Raw genomic sequence first — 20,164 nt, forward strand, 5'->3', positions numbered from 1 at the left:
CCGACTACGCAGGAAGAAATATCGTGATATGCAGCATAAGAGCTCTAGCAGAAAGACTTGGATGTTTATTTTTTCTGTGCTGTTCGGAAGTGGAACTATGAAGAGACTGAAAGTGACTGCACATTTCCTTTGCCACACAAGTGTGTATTACAGAGTAATCATGTTGTTTTACATGTAGATGAAAATACAGCAGTTATTAAGAGAAATGTAGCTAACACTTTAACCTAAGCAACACTGTCCACAGTCTGTACAAGAGAACTTGAATGTGAGACTCGCTGTGGACACAGGCAGACGTTTGAGTCCCCGCAGACAACGGGAGAGGTAAGATTTAAAACTTTACCGGCGTACATATTGTTCCACAAAATTTTGGGCGAACTGCCGGATGTTTGCAACTTCCTGCCACAACATTTCGGCGCAGAGTCTTCTGGCCATCTTCAGGTAATACTGCCGAACACTGCCTGAGCTCGCCGGCCGCGGTGGTCTCGCGGTTCTAGGCGCGCAATCCGGAACCGCGGGACTGCTACGGTCGCAGGTTCGAATCCTGCCTCGGGCATGGGTGTGTGTGATGTCCTGAGGTTAGTTAGGTTTAAGTAGTTCTAAGTTCTAGGGGACTGATGACCACAGCAGTTAAGTCCCATAGTGCTCAAAGCCATTTGGACCATTTTTTGCCTGAGCTCGGGTATTTAAGGCCCCTCCGGCACTTGCGTGGTGGACTCACTTGTCGTAAATATTTACCATACATTGGTAATATTTCAGCGTAAATAGGCAGAATACTAAGAAAATATAAAGTGAAAGCAATCTTTCGCCCTCCTGCAAAAATTTCGTCGCTGTTGCTATCTGTCAAAGACGACCTAGAGTTGCGCAAGGCGGGTGTCTACAAGATTCCGTGTGAGTGCGGCAAATCTTATATAGGGTAAACGATGCGTACTGTGCAGGATCGCACTGTAGAACATCTGCGGCATACTCGCCTATTTCAGCCTTGTAAGTCTACCATCGCCGAACACTGTATTTCCACTGGTCATGCTATGAATTACAAGGAGTCAAAAATTGTGGCCCATACGTCTAACATTAGGAGCTCTATTATTAGTGAATCCGTGGAAATACGGCTGTCTGACAATGAGCGTCTTATTAATAGTGACGGCGGTTACCAATTGAATTCGGCATCGAATCCAATTGTTGAAAAACTTCGTGTCCTCCGTAACCGGCGTAGGTCTATGATGGAACCACAGGAAGACAATCGAACTGATATCGATGCGGCGAGTTTTAACCACGGAGGGCGCGCGACGCAGCAGAATCGAACGCGCTCAAGTAGCGCACGCGCAACGACAAGTGAATCCACCACGCATGTGTCGGAGGGGCCCTAAATACCAGAGCTCAGGTAGTGTTCGGCAGTATCACCTGAAGATGGCCAGACGATTCTGCGCCGAAATATTGTGGCAGGAAGTTGCAAACATCCGGCAATTCGCCCGAAATTTTGTGGAACAACGGGATAGGTAACATTTCCTATCATCTGGAAAAGTTAAGCTGAAAACCATTACTGTTCTGTCTGGTGCCCTCCTGGCAACTGCCGAAAACTTTTTCCATAAGCTGGAGGAACGCAATGAACAAACACGAGTACATCTCAAATGTCAAAATAATGAACCATGGGGACTCGCCCGTAACAAATAACTGGTCATTATTACAAGTAATCCCAGGTATCGTTATCAAAGCACTCTGCACTTGACACTGTGCACAGTGAGGTACTTCCTCAGAAGGCAGGTTGATCGAGGAAAATATTTGAACTGGTTTTATCTCCCACCCAGACGCAAAGAATTGCAACGAAGCAAAGGAAGCACCTTTGTTCCCTGTGCTTTTCCGCTGCAGGTTAAAGGCATGTTGCGTCCACCTGACGTGAACACTACTGGGATGAGCAATTCTTCCACAAATTCTTACACAACACGCAAGGAATAAGCTTATCGGCAACTCTTCGAAGTGCTGTTAAGAAAAGGAAGTGTGGAGCCGTCTTTCTGAAAGTCGAGTGCGAGAAGACTGCTCATTGGTGTCCTAAAACGGAGAAATAGTGAGGTAGGTTTGCGGCCACAATTTTTGAAAGAAGCGTAGGTGAAAATCCGGCTGACTGGATAACGTCTTTTACACAGTTATTTCATGGGACAAAAGGAAATTTAAAAATAACGTCACTGACCATTGCTGCGCATAAATTTTTAGTTGGTAAATGACACTTTTGGCGTGTGGAGGCAATTAAGGTCGCCGTTCTAGAGAAGTTTAGCAGCCGGATTCAGTTCCCACTTGGACACAAATTTTTGACCTTCATTAATGGTTTATTTTTATGCCTTTAGAAGGGTGATGATGATGATGATGTTTGGTTTGTGGGGCGCTCAACTCCGTGGTTATCAGCGCCCGTACAATTACCCAATCTTTGCTCAGTCCAATTTTGCCACTTTCCTGGATGATGATGAAATGATGAGGACAGCACAAACACCCAGTCATCTCGAGGTAGGTGAAAATCCCTGACCCCGCCGGGAATCGAACCCGGGACCCCGTGCTCGGGAAGCGAGAACGCTACCGCGAGACCACGAGCGGCGGACCGGGGGGTGAATTCCTGTTTTCTCGTAATAAAGTTTCCTCATCTCAGCTGTACAATTAGTGGTGCGTGTTCGGTCGCACGTGTCCGACAGGACAAAAACCACTGAGGACGGTGTGATTGTAGCTAGGAGCCGAGGACATATCTGAAATAAACACCCATATTATATATATATATATATATATATATATATATATATATATATATATATATATATAAGACTGCTCCAGGAACTTTCAGTGTGAATGCACTATATCTTCCGCACTCCTGCAGGACCTCTGCGAATGCTATGAGCAGAGAGCCTAGTGTAAAGAGGCGCTACATTGCGTTACATGTCAAGAATTCGGGTTCGACAGGAAGCGTGTCCGAGTGGCTGAGCCGACTAAGGAAATGGTTGTAGACATGCGGCGGAGTATCCGCGTCTGGCACAAATGTTCAGTCCTCACCACTGATTTAGTTCAATACCGAAAGGCGACTGAGTTTGTGATTTCTCGTAATATAGTTCCTTTACGGCTGCTGTTCAAACAGTGGTGTGTGTTCTGTCCGGCACAAATTTTCAAACTTCACCATTGATTTATTTCAGTACCTATAGGCGACTGAGGTCCTGATTTTACGTAGTATAGTCCAACACACACCACTGAGGACGGGGCTGATAGTAGCTGGAGAGCGGGGACACCCACCACATATCCATATACATATATGTGGCAGGATGGCTCGAGGTACTTTCATTCTGGATGTACCACATATTCCAACTTATTTAGGACTTTGCGAATGCCATAAGCAGAGGGTCTAGTGGAAGTGGGCTTTACTTTTGTGTGTCAGGTTCAGACTTTGGGTTGGACAGGAAGGGTGTGCAAATGGCTTTGCCGTTTAAGAGAACGGCTCTAGTGATAGACTCGAGTGGCAGTCGAGCACAAATATTCAAACTTCACCATTGATTTATTTTAATACCTGTAGGTGGCGAAATTCCTGATTTCATGTAACCAAGTTTTTCTACTGCTCCTGTACCAGAAGGTGCGTGTGTTCTGTTGGACATATCCGACAGCACATACACAGCTGAAGACAGTGGGTTTGTACTTGGGAGCTGGGGGACATGTCCACAGGACATACAATATATACCCACATACATAAGTGAGCGAAACGACGGTAGATACTTTCACTGCAGAATCACCTCATATTTCGAACTCCTGCAGCATTATACGCACGCTACAAGCAGAGGGGCTAATGGAAGGGAAGCTACTTCCGCAAGAAAGGTAGAGAATTTGGGTTTGATAGGAAGCGTGTAATGGGTGACAACTATAATGTTCCTTTAATGCTGATGCGTAATGTAGAATGATATTTACCGTGACGGTATTAAGTACTACTTTACGCCCTAGATCACCCAAAGTAGTGCCTGGCAAGTGGTGTAGTTCCAGTCTCCCGGGAACACATGACCAAACGTTTTAAACAGATGAGAGATACGGAGCACACATTGTCCATGGTAACATTCGAAGACCCTCTGTAAGGCAAGAACGAACAAACAGTATGTAGCCTTGAAACTTTCTGGCAGATTAAAACTGTGTGCCGGACCGAGACTCGAACTCGGGACCGTTGCCTTTCGCTGGCAAGTACTCTACCAACTGAGCTACCCAAGCACGACTCACGCCCCGTCCTCACAGCTTTACTTCTGCCAGTACCTCGTCTCCTACCTTCCGAACTAGAGCACTTCCCCGCGAAAGGCAAAGGTTCTGAGTTCAAGTCTCGGTCCGGCACACAGTTTTAATCTGGCAGGAAGTTTCATATCAGCGCACACTCCGCTGCAGGGTGAAAATCTCATTCTGGAAACATCCCCTAGGCTGAGGCTAGGCCATGTCTACGCGATATCCTTTCTTTCAGGAGCGCTAGTTCTGCAAGTTTCGCAGGAGAGCTTCTGTAAAGTTTGGAAGGTAGGAGACGAGGTACTGGCAGAAGTAAAGCTGTGAGGACGAGGAGTGAGTCGGGCTTGGGTAGCTCAGTTGGTAGAGCACTTGCCCGCGAAAGGCAAAGGTCCCGAGTTCGAGTCTCGTTCCGGCACACAGTTTTAATCTGCCAGTAAGTTTCATATCATTGCACACTCCGCTGTAGAGTGAAAATCTCATTCAGTATGTAGTCTTGTTGATCTTGCGTAAATCTGACGTCCAGGAGACTTCGAAAATAGGTAAGTGTTACTCGTCATTAGACATAACTGCTTTCTGGTTATATGTCCCAGATGTGATTGTGTGGTGTACTCAGTAGCACCAGATTCTCTGTCCATACGACGGTTACGAATTCAGTTGAATGATTAACTTGGAGGACGAGAGCATGTAACTGGAATTTACAGGACATTTATTATGTACCTCGCTACGTGGAGAATAATGGTGGCATAAAGAATGGAGCATACAGCACTATATAGGTACGTGTCTTCCAGTTCTGCTGTCACACTTTACTGTTTGTTACCCAGTTAGGGTTTCCTCTGTCACAAGTTCGGCACGACGATGATCATGTCCAGCACAAAGAGTGGGCTTTTAGCGAGAGCTCTGCTCTTTAGGTTAGGTATCAAAAAGCACCGCATAGCTGGTTACTCGTACCTTCCTGAGGATGCGTAGGATCTTGTCGCCGTGCTCCCAGGGCGTGACCCAGCCCTTGCTGGTGTTGCACTCGATCCCGCGGCTGCCGTTGTTGAAGACCTGGCCGCGACGGAAGTTGGCCCGGAACACGTCCGGCTTCTTGCGCAGCAGCCGGTTGAACGCCTCCACCAGCACGAAGACCGCGTCGTACATCAGCGCCGCGGGGGCCTTCGTAAAGGAGAGCATTGGTCACACTGACACCTACCCACAGTCTATTAAGTTACGAAAAGGCAGTCACCATCAGTAGATTGTCAAATCCACAACTCTCATGGATACGCACTATCAAAATAACCAGACACTATTATTGGACATTATTATGAGATTATTATTATTATTGTTATTATCGTATGCATCAATTACAGTAATGCACATTTAGTAAAACAAAGAAATATACAGGGTGAGTCACCTAACGTTACCGCTGGATATATTTCGTAAACCACATCAAATACTGACGAACCGATTCCACAGACCGAACGTGAGGAGAGGAGCTAGTGTAATTGTTTAATACAAACCATACAAAAATGCACGGAAGTATGTTTTTTAACACAAACCTACGTTTTTTAAATGGAACCACGTTAGTTTTGTTAGCACATCTGAACATATAAACAAATACGTAATCAGTGCCGTTTGTTGCATTGTAAAATGTTAATTACATCCGGAGATATTGTAACCTAAAGTTGACGCTTGAACTTCCGACGTTCAGTTGCGTGTTGTATCAAACAGCTGCAACATATATCGCGTTTCTACAGAATGATCTGCCAACGTTGCTCGAAAATGTCCCACTGGAAACGCGTCGACGTATGTGGTATCAGCATGATGGTGCACCTGCACATTCCGCAATTAACACTAGGCTGATCCTTGACAGGATGTTCGACAGGCATTTCATAGGACGTGGAGGATGCATAAATTGGCCAGCCCGTTCTTCTGATCTTACACCTCTGGACTTCTTTCTGTGGGGTACGTTAAAGGAGAATGTGCACCGTGATGTGCGTACAACCCCAGAGGATATGAAACAAAGTATTGTGGCAGCCTGTGGCGACATTACACCAGATGTACAGCGGCGTGTACGACATTCATTAGGCCAGAGATTGCAATTGTGTGCAGCAAATGATGGCCACCACATTGAACATCTATTGGCCTGACATGTCGGGACACACTCTATTCCACTCCGTAATTGAAAACGGAAACCACGTGTGTACGTGTACCTCACCCCTCATGGTAATGTACATGTGGGTCAGTGAAAAATACCAATAAGAAGGTGTTAGCATGCTGACGTAATGTGCTGTTCCGGTCTCTTATGTACCTAAGGTCCATCACCGTTCCCTTTGGATCCCTACGTAATTCAGTGCTCTCCGATACACACGATCGAACAGCGGAGGAGTGGTACTAAAGGGTCAACTTTAGGTAACAATATCTCCGGATATAATTAACATTTTACAATGCAACAAACGGCACTGATTACGTATTTGTTTATACGTTCAGATGTGCTAACAAAACTAACGGGGTTCCATTTAAAAAAACGTAGGTTTGTGTTAAAAAACATACTTCCGTGCATTTTTTATTATTTCTATTAACCAATTTCACTAGCCCCTCTCCGCACGTTTGGTCTGTGGAATTGATTCGTCAGTATTTGATGTGGTTTACGAAATATATCCAGCGGTAATGTTAGGTGACTCACCCTGTATATATGTGAAATTATATACAGTAAACTGTGCCCGTATCCGGCACTATCGATAGCGACTTGTATTTCAGTTTCCGACTGGTTCGGCCTGCGCAGGCGCTGAGGCGGCTGCTGCCCTCTGGAGCATTTTTCGCGGGGGGCCGCGCGCGCTCGGCTCGGCAGTTGGATTCTCATCGAGCTGGTGGTATTTTGCCTTCCGCCCCGGCACGGAGGTGCGGTTTCGTTGTTGGCGGGCCTCGTTGATTTGGCCGTTGGGTGGTGTGGCGTGTTGGTGATGTGCTTATCGCTTGGATTTCCGCAGCCAGGAGTTGTAAGGACTGCAGGGCAGGCTTTCTTTGTGTTTGCTCTGTCCGGTCTGCGTGGCGGTGTTCGTCACACCTTACTTCAGCTGTTGATTGTATTTTCTGCGTGACTCCGTTTTGGCCGGAGTCTAGGTGTCAAGTTTTCTGCTGGTGTGTACCCGGTCGTCACCGCAGTTTTCCCGCCCGGGGGGCAGCCGTATCTGTTGGTGGGAATTATTTGGCAGTGTGTGTTTTGCGTGCACCCGGTGTGCTCACGCGCCCTGATTCTGAGTTGAAATTTGGCATTGCCGTGGTCAGGCTGGCTCGGTTGCTGGAGTGTGTGTTATTGGTTTTCTGGCTTGCTGGGGACTGCGCGAGCGCCTGTTCCGTTTTGTGACGCGGCAGCAGTCTGATATTTTTATGTGTGCTTGTTAAGTTGCTAGCAATTGCTTTTAGCCTTGTGCTTACTTATTTTTATTTAAATTTCTGGGCATTGTCATTTGCCAGTTCTTTTACTTTATTTATTCGTAGTGTCAATTAAGCCTAAGACGATGTCCAAGGTGCTAGCAATTGATTTTAGCCTCGTGTGTACTTAATGCTATTTAAATTATTGGGCATTGCCTTTTGCTTGTTCTTTTACTCTTATTTATTTGTTGTGCCAGTTAGCCCTAAGAAGATGTCAGACCTTGGCATCTGTCAACCCTATTTTGGCTACTAGCGCTCAGGTGCAATTTGTAATCCACAGTGTAATTTATTACAATTAATTCATTGTTTTGGGGAAATAAACCTTGAATTGTACACTCCTAGAAATGGAAAAAAGAACACATTGACACCGGTGTGTCAGACCCACCATACTTGCTCCGGACACTGCGAGAGGGCTGTACAAGCAATGATCTCACGCACGGCACAGCGGACACACCAGGAACCGCGGTGTTGGCCGTCGAATGGCGCTAGCTGCGCAGCATTTGTGCACCGCCGCCGTCAGTGTCAGCCAGTTTGCCGTGGCATACGGAGCTCCATCGCAGTCTTTAACACTGGTATCATGCCGCGACAGCGTGGACGTGAACCGTATGTGCAGTTGACGGACTTTGAGCGAGGGCGTATAGTGGGCATGCGGGAGGCCGGGTGGACGTACCGCCGAATTTCTCAACACGTGGGGCGTGAGGTCTCCACAGTACATCGATGTTGTCGCCAGTGGTCGGCGGAAGGTGCACGTGCCCGTCGACCTGGGACCGGACCGCAGCGACGCACGGATGCACGCCAAGACCGTAGGATCCTACGCAGTGCCGTAGGGGACCGCACCGCCACTTCCCAGCAAATTAGGGACACTGTTGCTCCTGGGGTATCGGCGAGGACCATTCGCAACCGTCTCCATGAAGCTGGGCTACGGTCCCGCACACCGTTAGGCCGTCTTCCGCTCACGCCCCAACATCGTGCAGCCCGCCTCCAGTGGTGTCGCGACAGGCGTGAATGGAGGGACGAATGGAGACGTGTCGTCTTCAGCGATGAGAGTCGCTTCCGCCTTGGTGCCAATGATGGTCGTATGCGTGTTTGGCGCCGTGCAGGTGAGCGCCACAATCAGGACTGCATACGACCGAGGCACACAGGGCCAACACCCGGCATCATGGTGTGGGGAGCGATCTCCTACACTGGCCGTACACCACTGGTGATCGTCGAGGGGACACTGAATAGTGCACGGTACATCCAAACCGTCATCGAACCCATCGTTCTACCATTCCTAGACCGGCAAGGGAACTTGCTGTTCCAACAGGACAATGCACGTCCGCATGTATCCCGTGCCACCCAACGTGCTCTAGAAGGTGTAAGTCAACTACCCTGGCCAGCAAGATCTCCGGATCTGTCCCCCATTGAGCATGTTTGGGACTGGATGAAGCGTCGTCTCACGCGGTGTGCACGTCCAGCACGAACGCTGGTCCAACTGAGGCACCAGGTGGAAATGGCATGGCAAGCCGTTCCACAGGACTACATCCAGCATCTCTACGATCGTCTCCATTGGAGAATAACAGCCTGCATTGCTGCGAAAGGTGGATATACACTGTACTAGTGCCGACATTGTGCATGCTCTGTTGCCTGTGTCTATGTGCCTGTGGTTCTGTCAGTGTGATCATCTGGTGTATCTGACCCCAGGAATGTGTCAATAAAGTTTCCCCTTCCTGGGACAATGAATTCATGGTGTTCTTATTTCAATTTCCAGGAGTGTATGTCCCGTTTTCATTAACCGAATCCCATTCAAATCGTCCACTCAGTTTTAAAACGGCTCAGACTACACTCGGATGTTGATGGACTCGATCCAGCGGAGTGCCTCGTGGGATGCTTGATGGAGCTTCTCAATGCCACCAGGGAAGCGTCCGATTGGACATTCATTCACAATGTGGCTCATTGTTTGGGTGTCACCACAGAAACACACACTGCTACTTGAAAAACCCCACTTGTGCATGTTGTATTCGCACCTACCCTCTTCAGTTCGATACCTGTTTAACTGCACCCACACCTCCCTTGGTTGGTGGAAGCCTGGAACTGGAACTGTTGGATTGTCTACAATTTCGTGGTTTCGGGTTCTTGTAGATTGCCACTCACGTTTCCACTCTGCGTCTTGGTCAAATCCTGTAGATAGCATTTGGACTCCCATTTCATATGCTGGTATACTAGATTTGAGGCGTTTCCTGGGCAATGATAGCAAATCATCGTTATGAAGAGGGATCGAGTTGTTTTCAGAAACTTTATGACAGAGGTTGTAAAGAGCATCCTTTCGGCGGAGGTCTGGTAGACAGATGTTTGAAAGCATTGGTAGTCAGCAAGTAGGTGTAGACCGGACTGAACCACTAATTACTCTCATAGCTGAGTGCAGTTGGACGTCTACTTTCACTACGTGGGCGCTTCGGAGCCAAACTGGTGGACAGGATTCAACTGCAGAGTATACCAGCGCAAGGGATGCTTTTCGGAGGACTGATATGGTTGCTCCCCACTTATTGCCTGCAAGCTTTCTCACAATGTTCATTCGTGTTTGTATCTATCTTCTTGACCAAGTTGGAAAGGTTTTGATTTTTTTTTTTTTATGTTAAAGTTCTGTCCAGAGTGACTCCCAGGTATTTTGGGCTTTTGTTGTTTCTGCGTCCACCCTTCACCTTTATGACGACCTCTGCTCGGGACACTTTCGGTGAGGTATTTGAATGCCTGTACCGGAATGACAAACCATTCTTCCTAAAGCTTCGAGAGTAGAGAAGGCAGTGATATTTTACGCTGGAGTCTGGAGAGAATTCGGCGTCCTAACTCATCCCGAAAATGTTCAGTTCGGCTCAGGTCGGGATTTTGGGCAGGCCAGTCCATTTAAGAAATGGAACTGTGCAAAAATTATTGCCTCAAATTTGCTGCTTTGTGACAGTCTCTGCTGCCATGTTGATACATCGACTCCGAACCGTTCCTCTACTGCACGCAGTACATAATTCTGTAAAATGTGTTCGTATCCTTCCGTATACAGCGTTTCCTTTGGTTGAATTACGGAACCAGGCTTAAACCACGAGCACTCCTCCCCCCCCCTCCTCCTCCCCCCTCCCCCCCCCCACCAAATACTTTAAAATCAGCTCCCCCGTATTTCGCTGTTGGCACTACACTTGATGTCAGGTAACGTTCTCCAGACCTTCACCAGTTCCAAACCTTTCATTGAATTGTCACAGGGAATTTAACACATCTAGTTACACAATTCCAGTCATTCACTCTTTTGCGGGCGCTGATAACCACGCAGTTGTGCGCCCCCCAAACCAAACATCATCATCATTCACTCTTTTGTGGCGTCTTTCCTCACACCTCCGAAAGTTGAAACTGTTATACATGAACAATTAAATCGAAAATGTGGGAGGGTTTATAAATCTAGGATGCAGTTTTAAATTTTCCAAGCCAGATGATTCAGAGGTAAAATTGATCTAAGTCAGACATTTATGTGGAATATATAATGTACTTTAAAACTTACTCTACACAAAGAAATATTAATTAAATTTTGCAAAGTAATAACGTTCCCTTTGTTGCTGTGTGGTTGCGAATGCTGGACCCTAACATGAAATCTGTTACGATAAATCAAATCGTCAGAGATGAAGTTCCACCACTTCGTAGATGGATATTTGTTACAGGGCCATGAAAGAACATGTATTTTGGACAAATGCTGAATGCAGAATCTGTTAAAACTATAACAGAACACGAAGACCACCGTTTGTTTAGTAATTAGATAACTACAGCATAACTACGTTATGCAACACGAAAGAGAAATGTTGGACGTCTGCTAAAGAGAAGTCATGATCAGTTCTGAGCCGTAAGAGGCCAAAAGTCCTAATTCTTGAAGACGAACGAAGATGACGGTGATGAAAATAAACTAAAGGTCGTTTAGTGATGACTTTATGAGAATTCGTTTGGGTTAATATAGAATTACGAAGTCATAAGTAGTAGAAGAGCTTAGGTGAACAGCTTAGATGAAAGAAATGTATATGCTTCAAGAGGTGTCTGTTCTGTCGGACATTTCATCTCTGTAAGAGTACGGCGAACCCTTGAAGTTTATCTCAGTGCGGATGCACTAATATCGTCGGAACACCTACGGGAATCGCAAAATTTTGTACATGGCTGCACGTTCAGAGACCGTGAAGAGTTACAATTGAAAGAAAAACAGCCCTCGGTCAATGTTTGCAACGAGTTAACCGGGTTTCAACACTGCTACTAGTGTCTTCCTCAGAATTTAAATCAAAGAATGGTCTATATAACATGGTCACAGAATTATGACTAAGAACGTATGATAGAATATAAGTATGGCTTTATATCGTTGAAATTTTTTTTCTGTTACGTAGCTGTAGCTGTTCGTTAAGGATGAGGCTTTCCTTCCGAGCAAAAAAAAGAACTTCATTCATAATTTACATTCTATGCGTTCCCCTTTAGAAAATTCTGGTGTCCACAAAATTGTCTGCGATACTTGCTCCTCTTACTGTATAGGACAAACAGGACGTGCCTTCACTACCAGATATAAAGAACAGTTGCTAAGAAAAAATGGCACTAGCCCCCAAAATTCGCCTTTTGCCGACCATCTTCTAATTACAGGTCATTCACCTAAAGCCATCTGCGATAGCAACATTTTCCACACTGAAAAGAAAGGGCCGTAGACTAGATATTCTAGAAGAATCAGAGATTTTCAAGCATTTTGCTCGAAAGGATAGCCTCATCCTTAACGAACAGCTACAGCTACGTAACAAAAAATTTTTCAACGATATAAAGCCGTTACTCGATATCTGACTTCGGGTCCCCTTGTGCAAGTTGCTGAATTGTCTTTTCCTTCTAAGATAGTCCTATATTTTTCAATTATCAAATGTTTCTCGGCTGCATTTCACGTCAATATTGCTTTCTACAAGTTGTCATTCTGTTCTATCTACATTTTCATAATGATGTTTCAATGTTTTATCTTACTGTTATAAGCTGTGATGTGGACAAAATGTTATGTTGTATGCTCCTATCAAACAAACATTGCTTTCCATTATGTACCAAATACTGTTTATTTATAATCATTTCTGCCTATATTTCAATGTGAAGTAGCCTAATTGTATCTACGGCTATAGATGAGTCGCTCGTTGCAATGCCATGTTCACCTGGCCACATTTGTTAACGCGGGCACCTCAGTCTGTTTTGCAACCTGTACCACGCAAGTAACGAGCAGCCCTTAGTGGCTCGCCATCACAGTTTCCTTTATCTTAAATAAACGCATTTTTGGCATATTTATTATTTTATCAATGGCATTTACTACCAGTCTTTCACGATGATTCCGTACTTATACTCTATCATACGTTCTTAGTCATAATTCTGTGACCATGTTATAGAATATAGACCATTCTTTGATTTAAAATCTGAGGAAGACACTCCCAGCAGTGTTGAAACCCGGTTAATTCTTTAAAAATAGTGACCGAGGGCTGTTTTTCTCTCAAGTGTACCTACGAGAATGAGTAATTTGCGAGTAGCGGGTTAATGCGTGCGATAAGTTGGAAATTTGAGACTGTCAGAGGACGTGTCCGGATGGCCGAAACGGTTAAGGCTACCGCTCATTAGAAGCGGCAATTCCGGCTCCGACTCCCGGTCTGGTAGAAGGATTCAACTTTGGCCATTGCATTACCACAATGCCCTGTGTGGCTGGAAGTCACCCATACCCTTCCTTTCTTTACACATTCTGTATTTCATATGAATTAGATGAATGAACCTGTATTGTGGTACTGGTTGCTCACCGAGATGTAGTCCCGGCCGGCGCCTGGAGAGGTGCTGGGATCGATCTTCCTCCAGCCTTCGAGAAAGTCGCGCACGAAGTTCCGACTGCCGTCCACGATCCGGAAGCCCGTGATGTTGACGGCGCCGTACTCCGTCACGTCTGTCTCCCAGTGGTCATCCATTATCTGCAACATGGCAGTCCTTGTACTCTCTGTTTCAGCGTCTCTTGTGTCTAAAGCGTGCCGTTGCCAGAACGTCGTTTAAGAAAGTTCAGTTCTCTGTGATACGTACGACGTTCACTAGAATGCGTTAGGGTTGTTCGTGTTTAGTGTTGTCACGAAGTCTGGAAGGATATATGAGGGGTGTGAACAGTGTCAGATGTTGAGTAACCACTGTTAACGATACAGAGATAGTGCCTAATTGTGTAAGACACTACCTGACACAATTTAAAAGGGGGTTTCATTGTGGTCTCCATATGGTCAGCTAGTAGAATTTTGCAGTATCTAGGCTCCCAGATTTGTGTAGCATTCGGATGTGACAACGGGAACGTTAGGGTCTGCATGCTCATCGTCAAGGAAATTTTTTTGTGGTAAGATCTTATGGGGCCGAACATCTGAGGTCATCGGTCCCTAAGCTTAAACACTACTAAATCTGATTTAAACTAACTTACGCTATGGACAACACACATACCCATCCCCGAGGGAGGACTCGAACCTCCTCGAACAGTGAAAAGACGCCTAAGACCGCGTGGCCCATCTTCAAGGTTCCAGTCCATCACGTATGACAAACACAAGGTAGGATTGCCATGTTGTGTGCATAGCACATTTGAGCCTGCCGTACGAGTTGGACGTCCTGTATTATTCTGTATAAACCTAAAGTATTGATCGGAGGCTAGTGGCATCTGGACAAGGGAATTACAGACCCAGGCGTAGGCTGCCGTTAACACCACTGTGCAAACGGTTGAGTTTGGAGTGGTACTGATGAATGACGCCGCACTGTGCTCAGCTATGAATCGCCGATGAGCACTACACCGGAGGACCATCGTCTGCGAGTAAGGTGGCGATATGAGGCAGTTCCCATCGTTTAAATGCTACGGAGAGGCACATCGGTGTTACTCTTGCCGTTATAGTTTCGGCAGTTATTGGGTGTGACTTCAAATTACGCTTGGTAGGAACTGTGCCGAACAACGGTTTGTCATGAACTCCCTGAGCCCATGTGTGCTACGTCTCGTGCGACAGTGCCTTAGTGCCATTTCAACAGTAGACCGCTCGGCCCCACAGATCCAGTGTCTCCACACACTCTGATTTGTCTTGAAAATTTTATGAAGAGAAGCATTTGAAGCAGTGGGACTGGGAAAGTAACGACATTTTACTAAAGTAAATAACTAAAAGCAATTTTTAACTTGCTAACGAGCAAGTGGAGGTTATCATAGGTTTATAACCACTTTCATGAGTGGACAGCTGGACTTTCCTTATCTGATTGCTGATAAGAAATCAGTTGGAACTAATAACTGATACTGAAATTTTCTTTAGAATGTTTTAAACATTTCGGTTAAGTGCGAGCTGAAATTTAAAGCCAGTTACACTGAAGAGCCAAAGAAAATGGTACAGGCAAGCGTATTCAAATACAAATGTGTAAACAGGCAGAATACGGCGCTGCGATCGGCAGATAACTATTGTCTGGCGCAGTTGGTAGATCGGTTACTGCTGCTACAGTGGATGTTATCAAGGCTTAAGTGAACTTTAACATGGTGTTACAGTCGGCGCACGAGCGATGGGACACAGCAAATCCGAGGTTGCGATAAAGTGGGGATTTCCTCGTAAGACAATTTCACGAGTGTACCGTGAATATCAGGATTCAGGTAAAACATCAAATCTCCGATATCGCAGCAGCCGCAAAAAGATGCAATAACGGGACCAACCACGACTGAAGAGTATCGTTCAACGTGACAGAAGTTCAAGCCATCCGCAAATTGCTGCAGATTTCAGAACTGAGCCATCAGCAAGTGTCAACGTGCAAGTCATTCAACGAAACATCATCAGTATGGACTTTCGGAGCCGATGGCACACTCGTGTAGCCTTGATGACTGCACGACACACTGCCGTATGTCCCGTCTAGGCCCGTTAACACCGACATTGGACTGTTGATGATTGGAAACATGTTGCCTGGTCGGAAGAGTCGTTTCAAATTGTATCGAGTGGATGGACGTTTACGCGTGTGGAAGCAACCTCTTGAATCCATGAACCCTTCTTGTTAGCAAGGGACTGTTCAAGCTGGTGGAGGCTCTGTATTGATGTGGGGCGTGTGCAGTTGGAGTGATATGGCATCGCTGATACTTCTAGGTACGAATCTGAGAGGTGACATTTCCGGAAGCGTCCTGTCTGATCACCTTCATCCATTCATATCCACTGTGCGTTCCGACGGACTTGGACAATTCCAGCAGGACAATACGACATCCCACACGTCACAAATTGCTACAGAATGGCTCCAGAAACAGTCTTCTGAGTTGAAACCTTTCTTCTAGCTAGCAAACTCCCAAGATGTGAACAGTATTCAGCATATCTGGGATGCCTTGCAACGTGCTGTTCAAAAGAGATCTCCAACCCCTCGTACTCTCACGGATTTATGGACAGCCCTGCAGGATTCAAGGAGTCATTGCCCTGCAGCACTACTTCACACATTAGTCGAATCCATGATCCATGCCGCGTCGTGTTGAGGCACTTCTGGGTGCTCGCCGGGAAACTACACAATATGAGGTAGATGTACCAGTCTCTTTGGCTCTTTCGTGTTGTATTTAATTTGGGAGGTGGACATTGCGCATCAGAGACTACATCACTGTACTGCGCTGAAGTAGTTGTGACCTATGGTGAAAACAATTTAACGAGTTTTAAACAAAAATTGCAAATGTTTGAAATTTAATGATATGATAAGTCTGTACATGACTGATAAGTAAAGAATATTGCAAATTAAGTAGTCAGTGTGCATAAAGAGGCTTGACGATAGGCTAAGTCCCACCGGAGGTTCGAGTCCTCCCTCGGGTGTGTCTGTTGTTTTTAGCATAAGTTAGTTTAACTTACTTCAAGTAGTGTGTAAGTCAAGGGACCGATGACCTAAGCAGTTTGTTCCCTTATGAATTCACACACATTTGAACATTTGATACGCTATTTCTATATGGCAAAAGCATTGTGACCAGCCGAGTAGACGGATCGCAAAAATTCTGCAGTTTTGCGCGATTTCATAGAAATAGACGAATCCCATTGCAGCTGATTACAAACCTGGGATCTGTAAATTACAGTGTTTTTTGTGACCAGCCGAGTAGACGGATCGCAAAAATTCTACAGTTTAGCGCGATTTCAGAGAAATAGACGAATTCCATTGCAACTTATTGCAAACCTGGGATCTGCAAATTACAGTGTCTACCTGGTTGGTAACTAACAGAACGAAGGCCGACATTCTGACCGCGACAGCGAATAGGTATCTGTAATCATTTAGTTTTCTTCGTATGCATGCGAAATACGATCTTCGTAGGTATAAATCACGAATTGACGAAGAATAGGTACAATGTCTTACGTATATAGTGGTGGCGTAATAATAATGTTAGTCTTCGTTAAGATGATCTTTTCAGTATGTGCCGTGTGTTCCTGCGATTTGATTGTTCCGGTGTAGTGCGTTCGATCTCTTTCGATTCTCTTTGCGGTGCGCGGGTTGGTGCGCCCTCTGGGATTCCGTGCGGGAAGCCGAAAGGGAGTCTCGGGCAGAGAGAGAGAGAGAGAGAGAGAGAGAGGGAGACGAGCGGCCCTGGGCGGAGCGACGCCGGAAGATCGCGGAACTCGCGTCGGCAAGTGGTGTGGGTGTGGCAGTCGCATTGGGGCCGGCCGAGCAGCCGAACTGGAGGTGCTGCAGTGACTCGCTGTCGTTCGTTCTGTTTACGAGCGCAACCTTCCTCACGCTGTGGCTACGGGCTGTTGTTATTCCGGCCATTAATTATTAGCGGCATTTGAATTAATATTGTTAAAGGTGAGTTGTTAGTTTGGTGCATCTTCATCTGGTGGAGTTTGTAACATTATGTGATTGCCTTATCATTTTAAATCATTCACTAATCGAGCAGTCGCTCGGCAACAGCTACAGTTAGCAAATAATGTTGCGAGAATGTAAAAGGTGAACGACCTGTGACGTAACTTGGTTATTGTCGAAGCGCCGTCGGAGATGCAGTGAGTTATTGACTTTGAAAACCGCGGCGCGAAAAACGGACAGAAGAAGAACACTTTTACGCATGAACAGTTACTCATTTTTCTCTTGTAACTTGTGTCGGACGCGCATGTCTTGCCGCCGTATTATTATCGTTAAAAATAATATTATTTTAGTCTAAAGTAAAAGTGCAATACTGCATAGCAGTAAATTTATTGTGCGACGTGTATGTGAAAACGTCAAAGGAATTATTTTCATTACGAGAAGAGAAGTGCCAGTCAAAAAGGCATCCATGTTAAATCCTTCATTGCACTGTAAGTTCATCTATTAATTGCCATAAATTCAGAGTTAAATGGAACTGGTGTATGGACTATTTATTTAATATAGAATCTATGTCTCACTCCTTCATGAAGTTATTTAATTTTCTTTATGTTTCTGCCAAGTAGAGAGTTCACAGTCACGAATTCTTTCGTCGAAATCGGACGGAAGTTGCATGCGGCGAAATATTTTCTCCGCGCCATATTCTACTGGTAAATGCATGATAAACTGCGGTCCCTTAGGAAATTCATGTTGAGCTATCCAAAAATAATTATATTTTGAATAGGCATTTACTCTCCTCTGCAATGCAACTTCCGACTGATCAAACGATCCAAGAGACAGCCGCACACGGTCGGCGTTCGCAAATATGTTTCCACCGCTGATTATAGCTATATGTTACAGCACAAAAGTAAACATATTGTTATAATTAGCGACTACGAACGGGGACATTTATAACTGTATGTTTATGTATACACATTACGTAAACATATCGTTATAAGTTACAGCGAGACTCCTTTCTGTCGTATTCTGGCTTGCGCTGCTGAGCAGTGAGTGTTCCCACGTCGCATGTCGAAATACTGACTTGTGGCCTGGTTGATTTACGTATGAACTGGAGTGCCTATGTGGGCGTGTTTGCTTAAATTATTCTCTGGAACATTGCAAACTATTCAGATTAATCGAACATCTAAATATACATAATGCTGGTAACAGCAGGATGTGTTCTTTCTCCTCACCCCCGTGGCAGAAATTGAATTAAGAGTCTGCCGGGAATAACATTTAAATCAATTGAAGACAATTGAGCTAGCGTCATGAATTTTCAAACGTCCGCTGCCATGTACGAAGACGAGTGACACCACGAGTGCTAACGTCGATCGAGGGGTGTCGTCGTGATCGTATTGAATGACATTGAGCGATCACAGGGTGCAACATCATACTGCCAAGTGCGCTCATACTTTCTAGTTATTTATGAATTTGACTCCATTTTGTAATACAATAACACCACACTCCCGCTCAACTCGTGAAATTTCATTTCGCTTCCTCCTTTTCTTGTCGGTATTCCATTTTTTTTTTTTTTTTGTTAGGCTCTGTGTTTGTAAAAAAGTTCAGTGGATGATTACTAGAATAAAAGCAAATAATAATGTTCCTCTGGACATCTATCACCGAGCAGCATGCACGATGATCGGTGGCCACCAGTGGCGGCTCATGAGTACATATTCTGGATGTTCACAAATTCTGAGATTCAGATAAACATGAGAATTTGAAAATAGCAGTATGTGCTATATAACAATCACGCTTATCAGCATATTTATACAACTACAGCCGCGAATAATAATAATAACAATATGCACAACCCGTCTGAAAAAAGAAAGAATGATTTTTGTGGAGTTTTGTTGTTTTGTACATAATTAAGTACAATTTAGTGCAACAACGAAATAATGTTTAATCTTTCGCTAATTCCTGCTTCGAATTTTTGTGTAAGTGGGAGGTTTCGTGCTACTTTATTTTTTTGAACGAGTGTGCAGACGCCTAACACAAGTATTAGTTAACGAATTAACTTAGGGGCTGAAAATCAGCCATTCTTACGTTGTACCCACACAACAACTTACGCTTATTATGTACTTCTTTGTTAAATGTTCCCTTATAGTCACCCGTATTTCATTCTGTCACTTTCTCAGTCAACAGATCTGGTCTGGGATGCCCTAGTTCCTTTGCGGCTTAGTTTCCATGGATATAGCACTTCAGATTCATCAGAGTTCCTGCACAGTAAACGACCAGCTCCAAATACAAACTGCCATTGGTGTAAATGCTTAAATACAAGTAGTACTGACTACCATCATTGAAACTTGACTAGAATTCAAATGAGGCGCTGAGAACCATAAGGACTAAAAGTACACTGTCTTCGATCCCACATCTAAGAGAACGCCAAAGAAACCAAGAGACAGCTTTTCGAGAATTGTTTATGTATGGAACCTGACCCACCATACGATCAACAGATGTCAGAAACATGAATAAATTCTACAGTCTCATAACCGACGATTATTTGGTTTATCGTTCTCAACGCCTGAAATGGATTAATATATGATAATATCCTAAACTTAATATAATACATCTCATTCAGAATCACACAAAATTTTCTATCAGTATAACTGTAACATATGCTGATGTCCGATCTAATTTTACTATATATCGAGTGAATTGACATATCTGAGGTGTGTGCTTCTGACTAGCAGGATTAATGCCAAGT

The 20,164-nt window shown here is 45.0% G+C and overlaps 1 protein-coding gene across 1 annotated transcript in view; it reads right to left on the reverse strand.

Annotated features, from left to right (window-relative positions):
• The window catches only part of LOC126188129 (glutamate receptor 1-like), a 559,761-nt gene that overhangs the window by 102,610 nt on the left and 436,987 nt on the right, over positions 1-20,164 (reverse strand). Inside the window, exons 7-8 of the mRNA XM_049929607.1 lie at positions 13,434-13,598; positions 5,167-5,373 (exon numbers count right to left, since the gene is read on the reverse strand). Coding sequence (XP_049785564.1) covers positions 5,167-5,373; positions 13,434-13,598 — 372 coding nt within the window. The remainder of the gene's footprint in view (positions 1-5,166; positions 5,374-13,433; positions 13,599-20,164) is intronic.

This window comes from Schistocerca cancellata, chromosome 5 (assembly GCF_023864275.1).
Source record: "Schistocerca cancellata isolate TAMUIC-IGC-003103 chromosome 5, iqSchCanc2.1, whole genome shotgun sequence".
Taxonomy (NCBI): domain Eukaryota; kingdom Metazoa; phylum Arthropoda; class Insecta; order Orthoptera; family Acrididae; genus Schistocerca; species Schistocerca cancellata.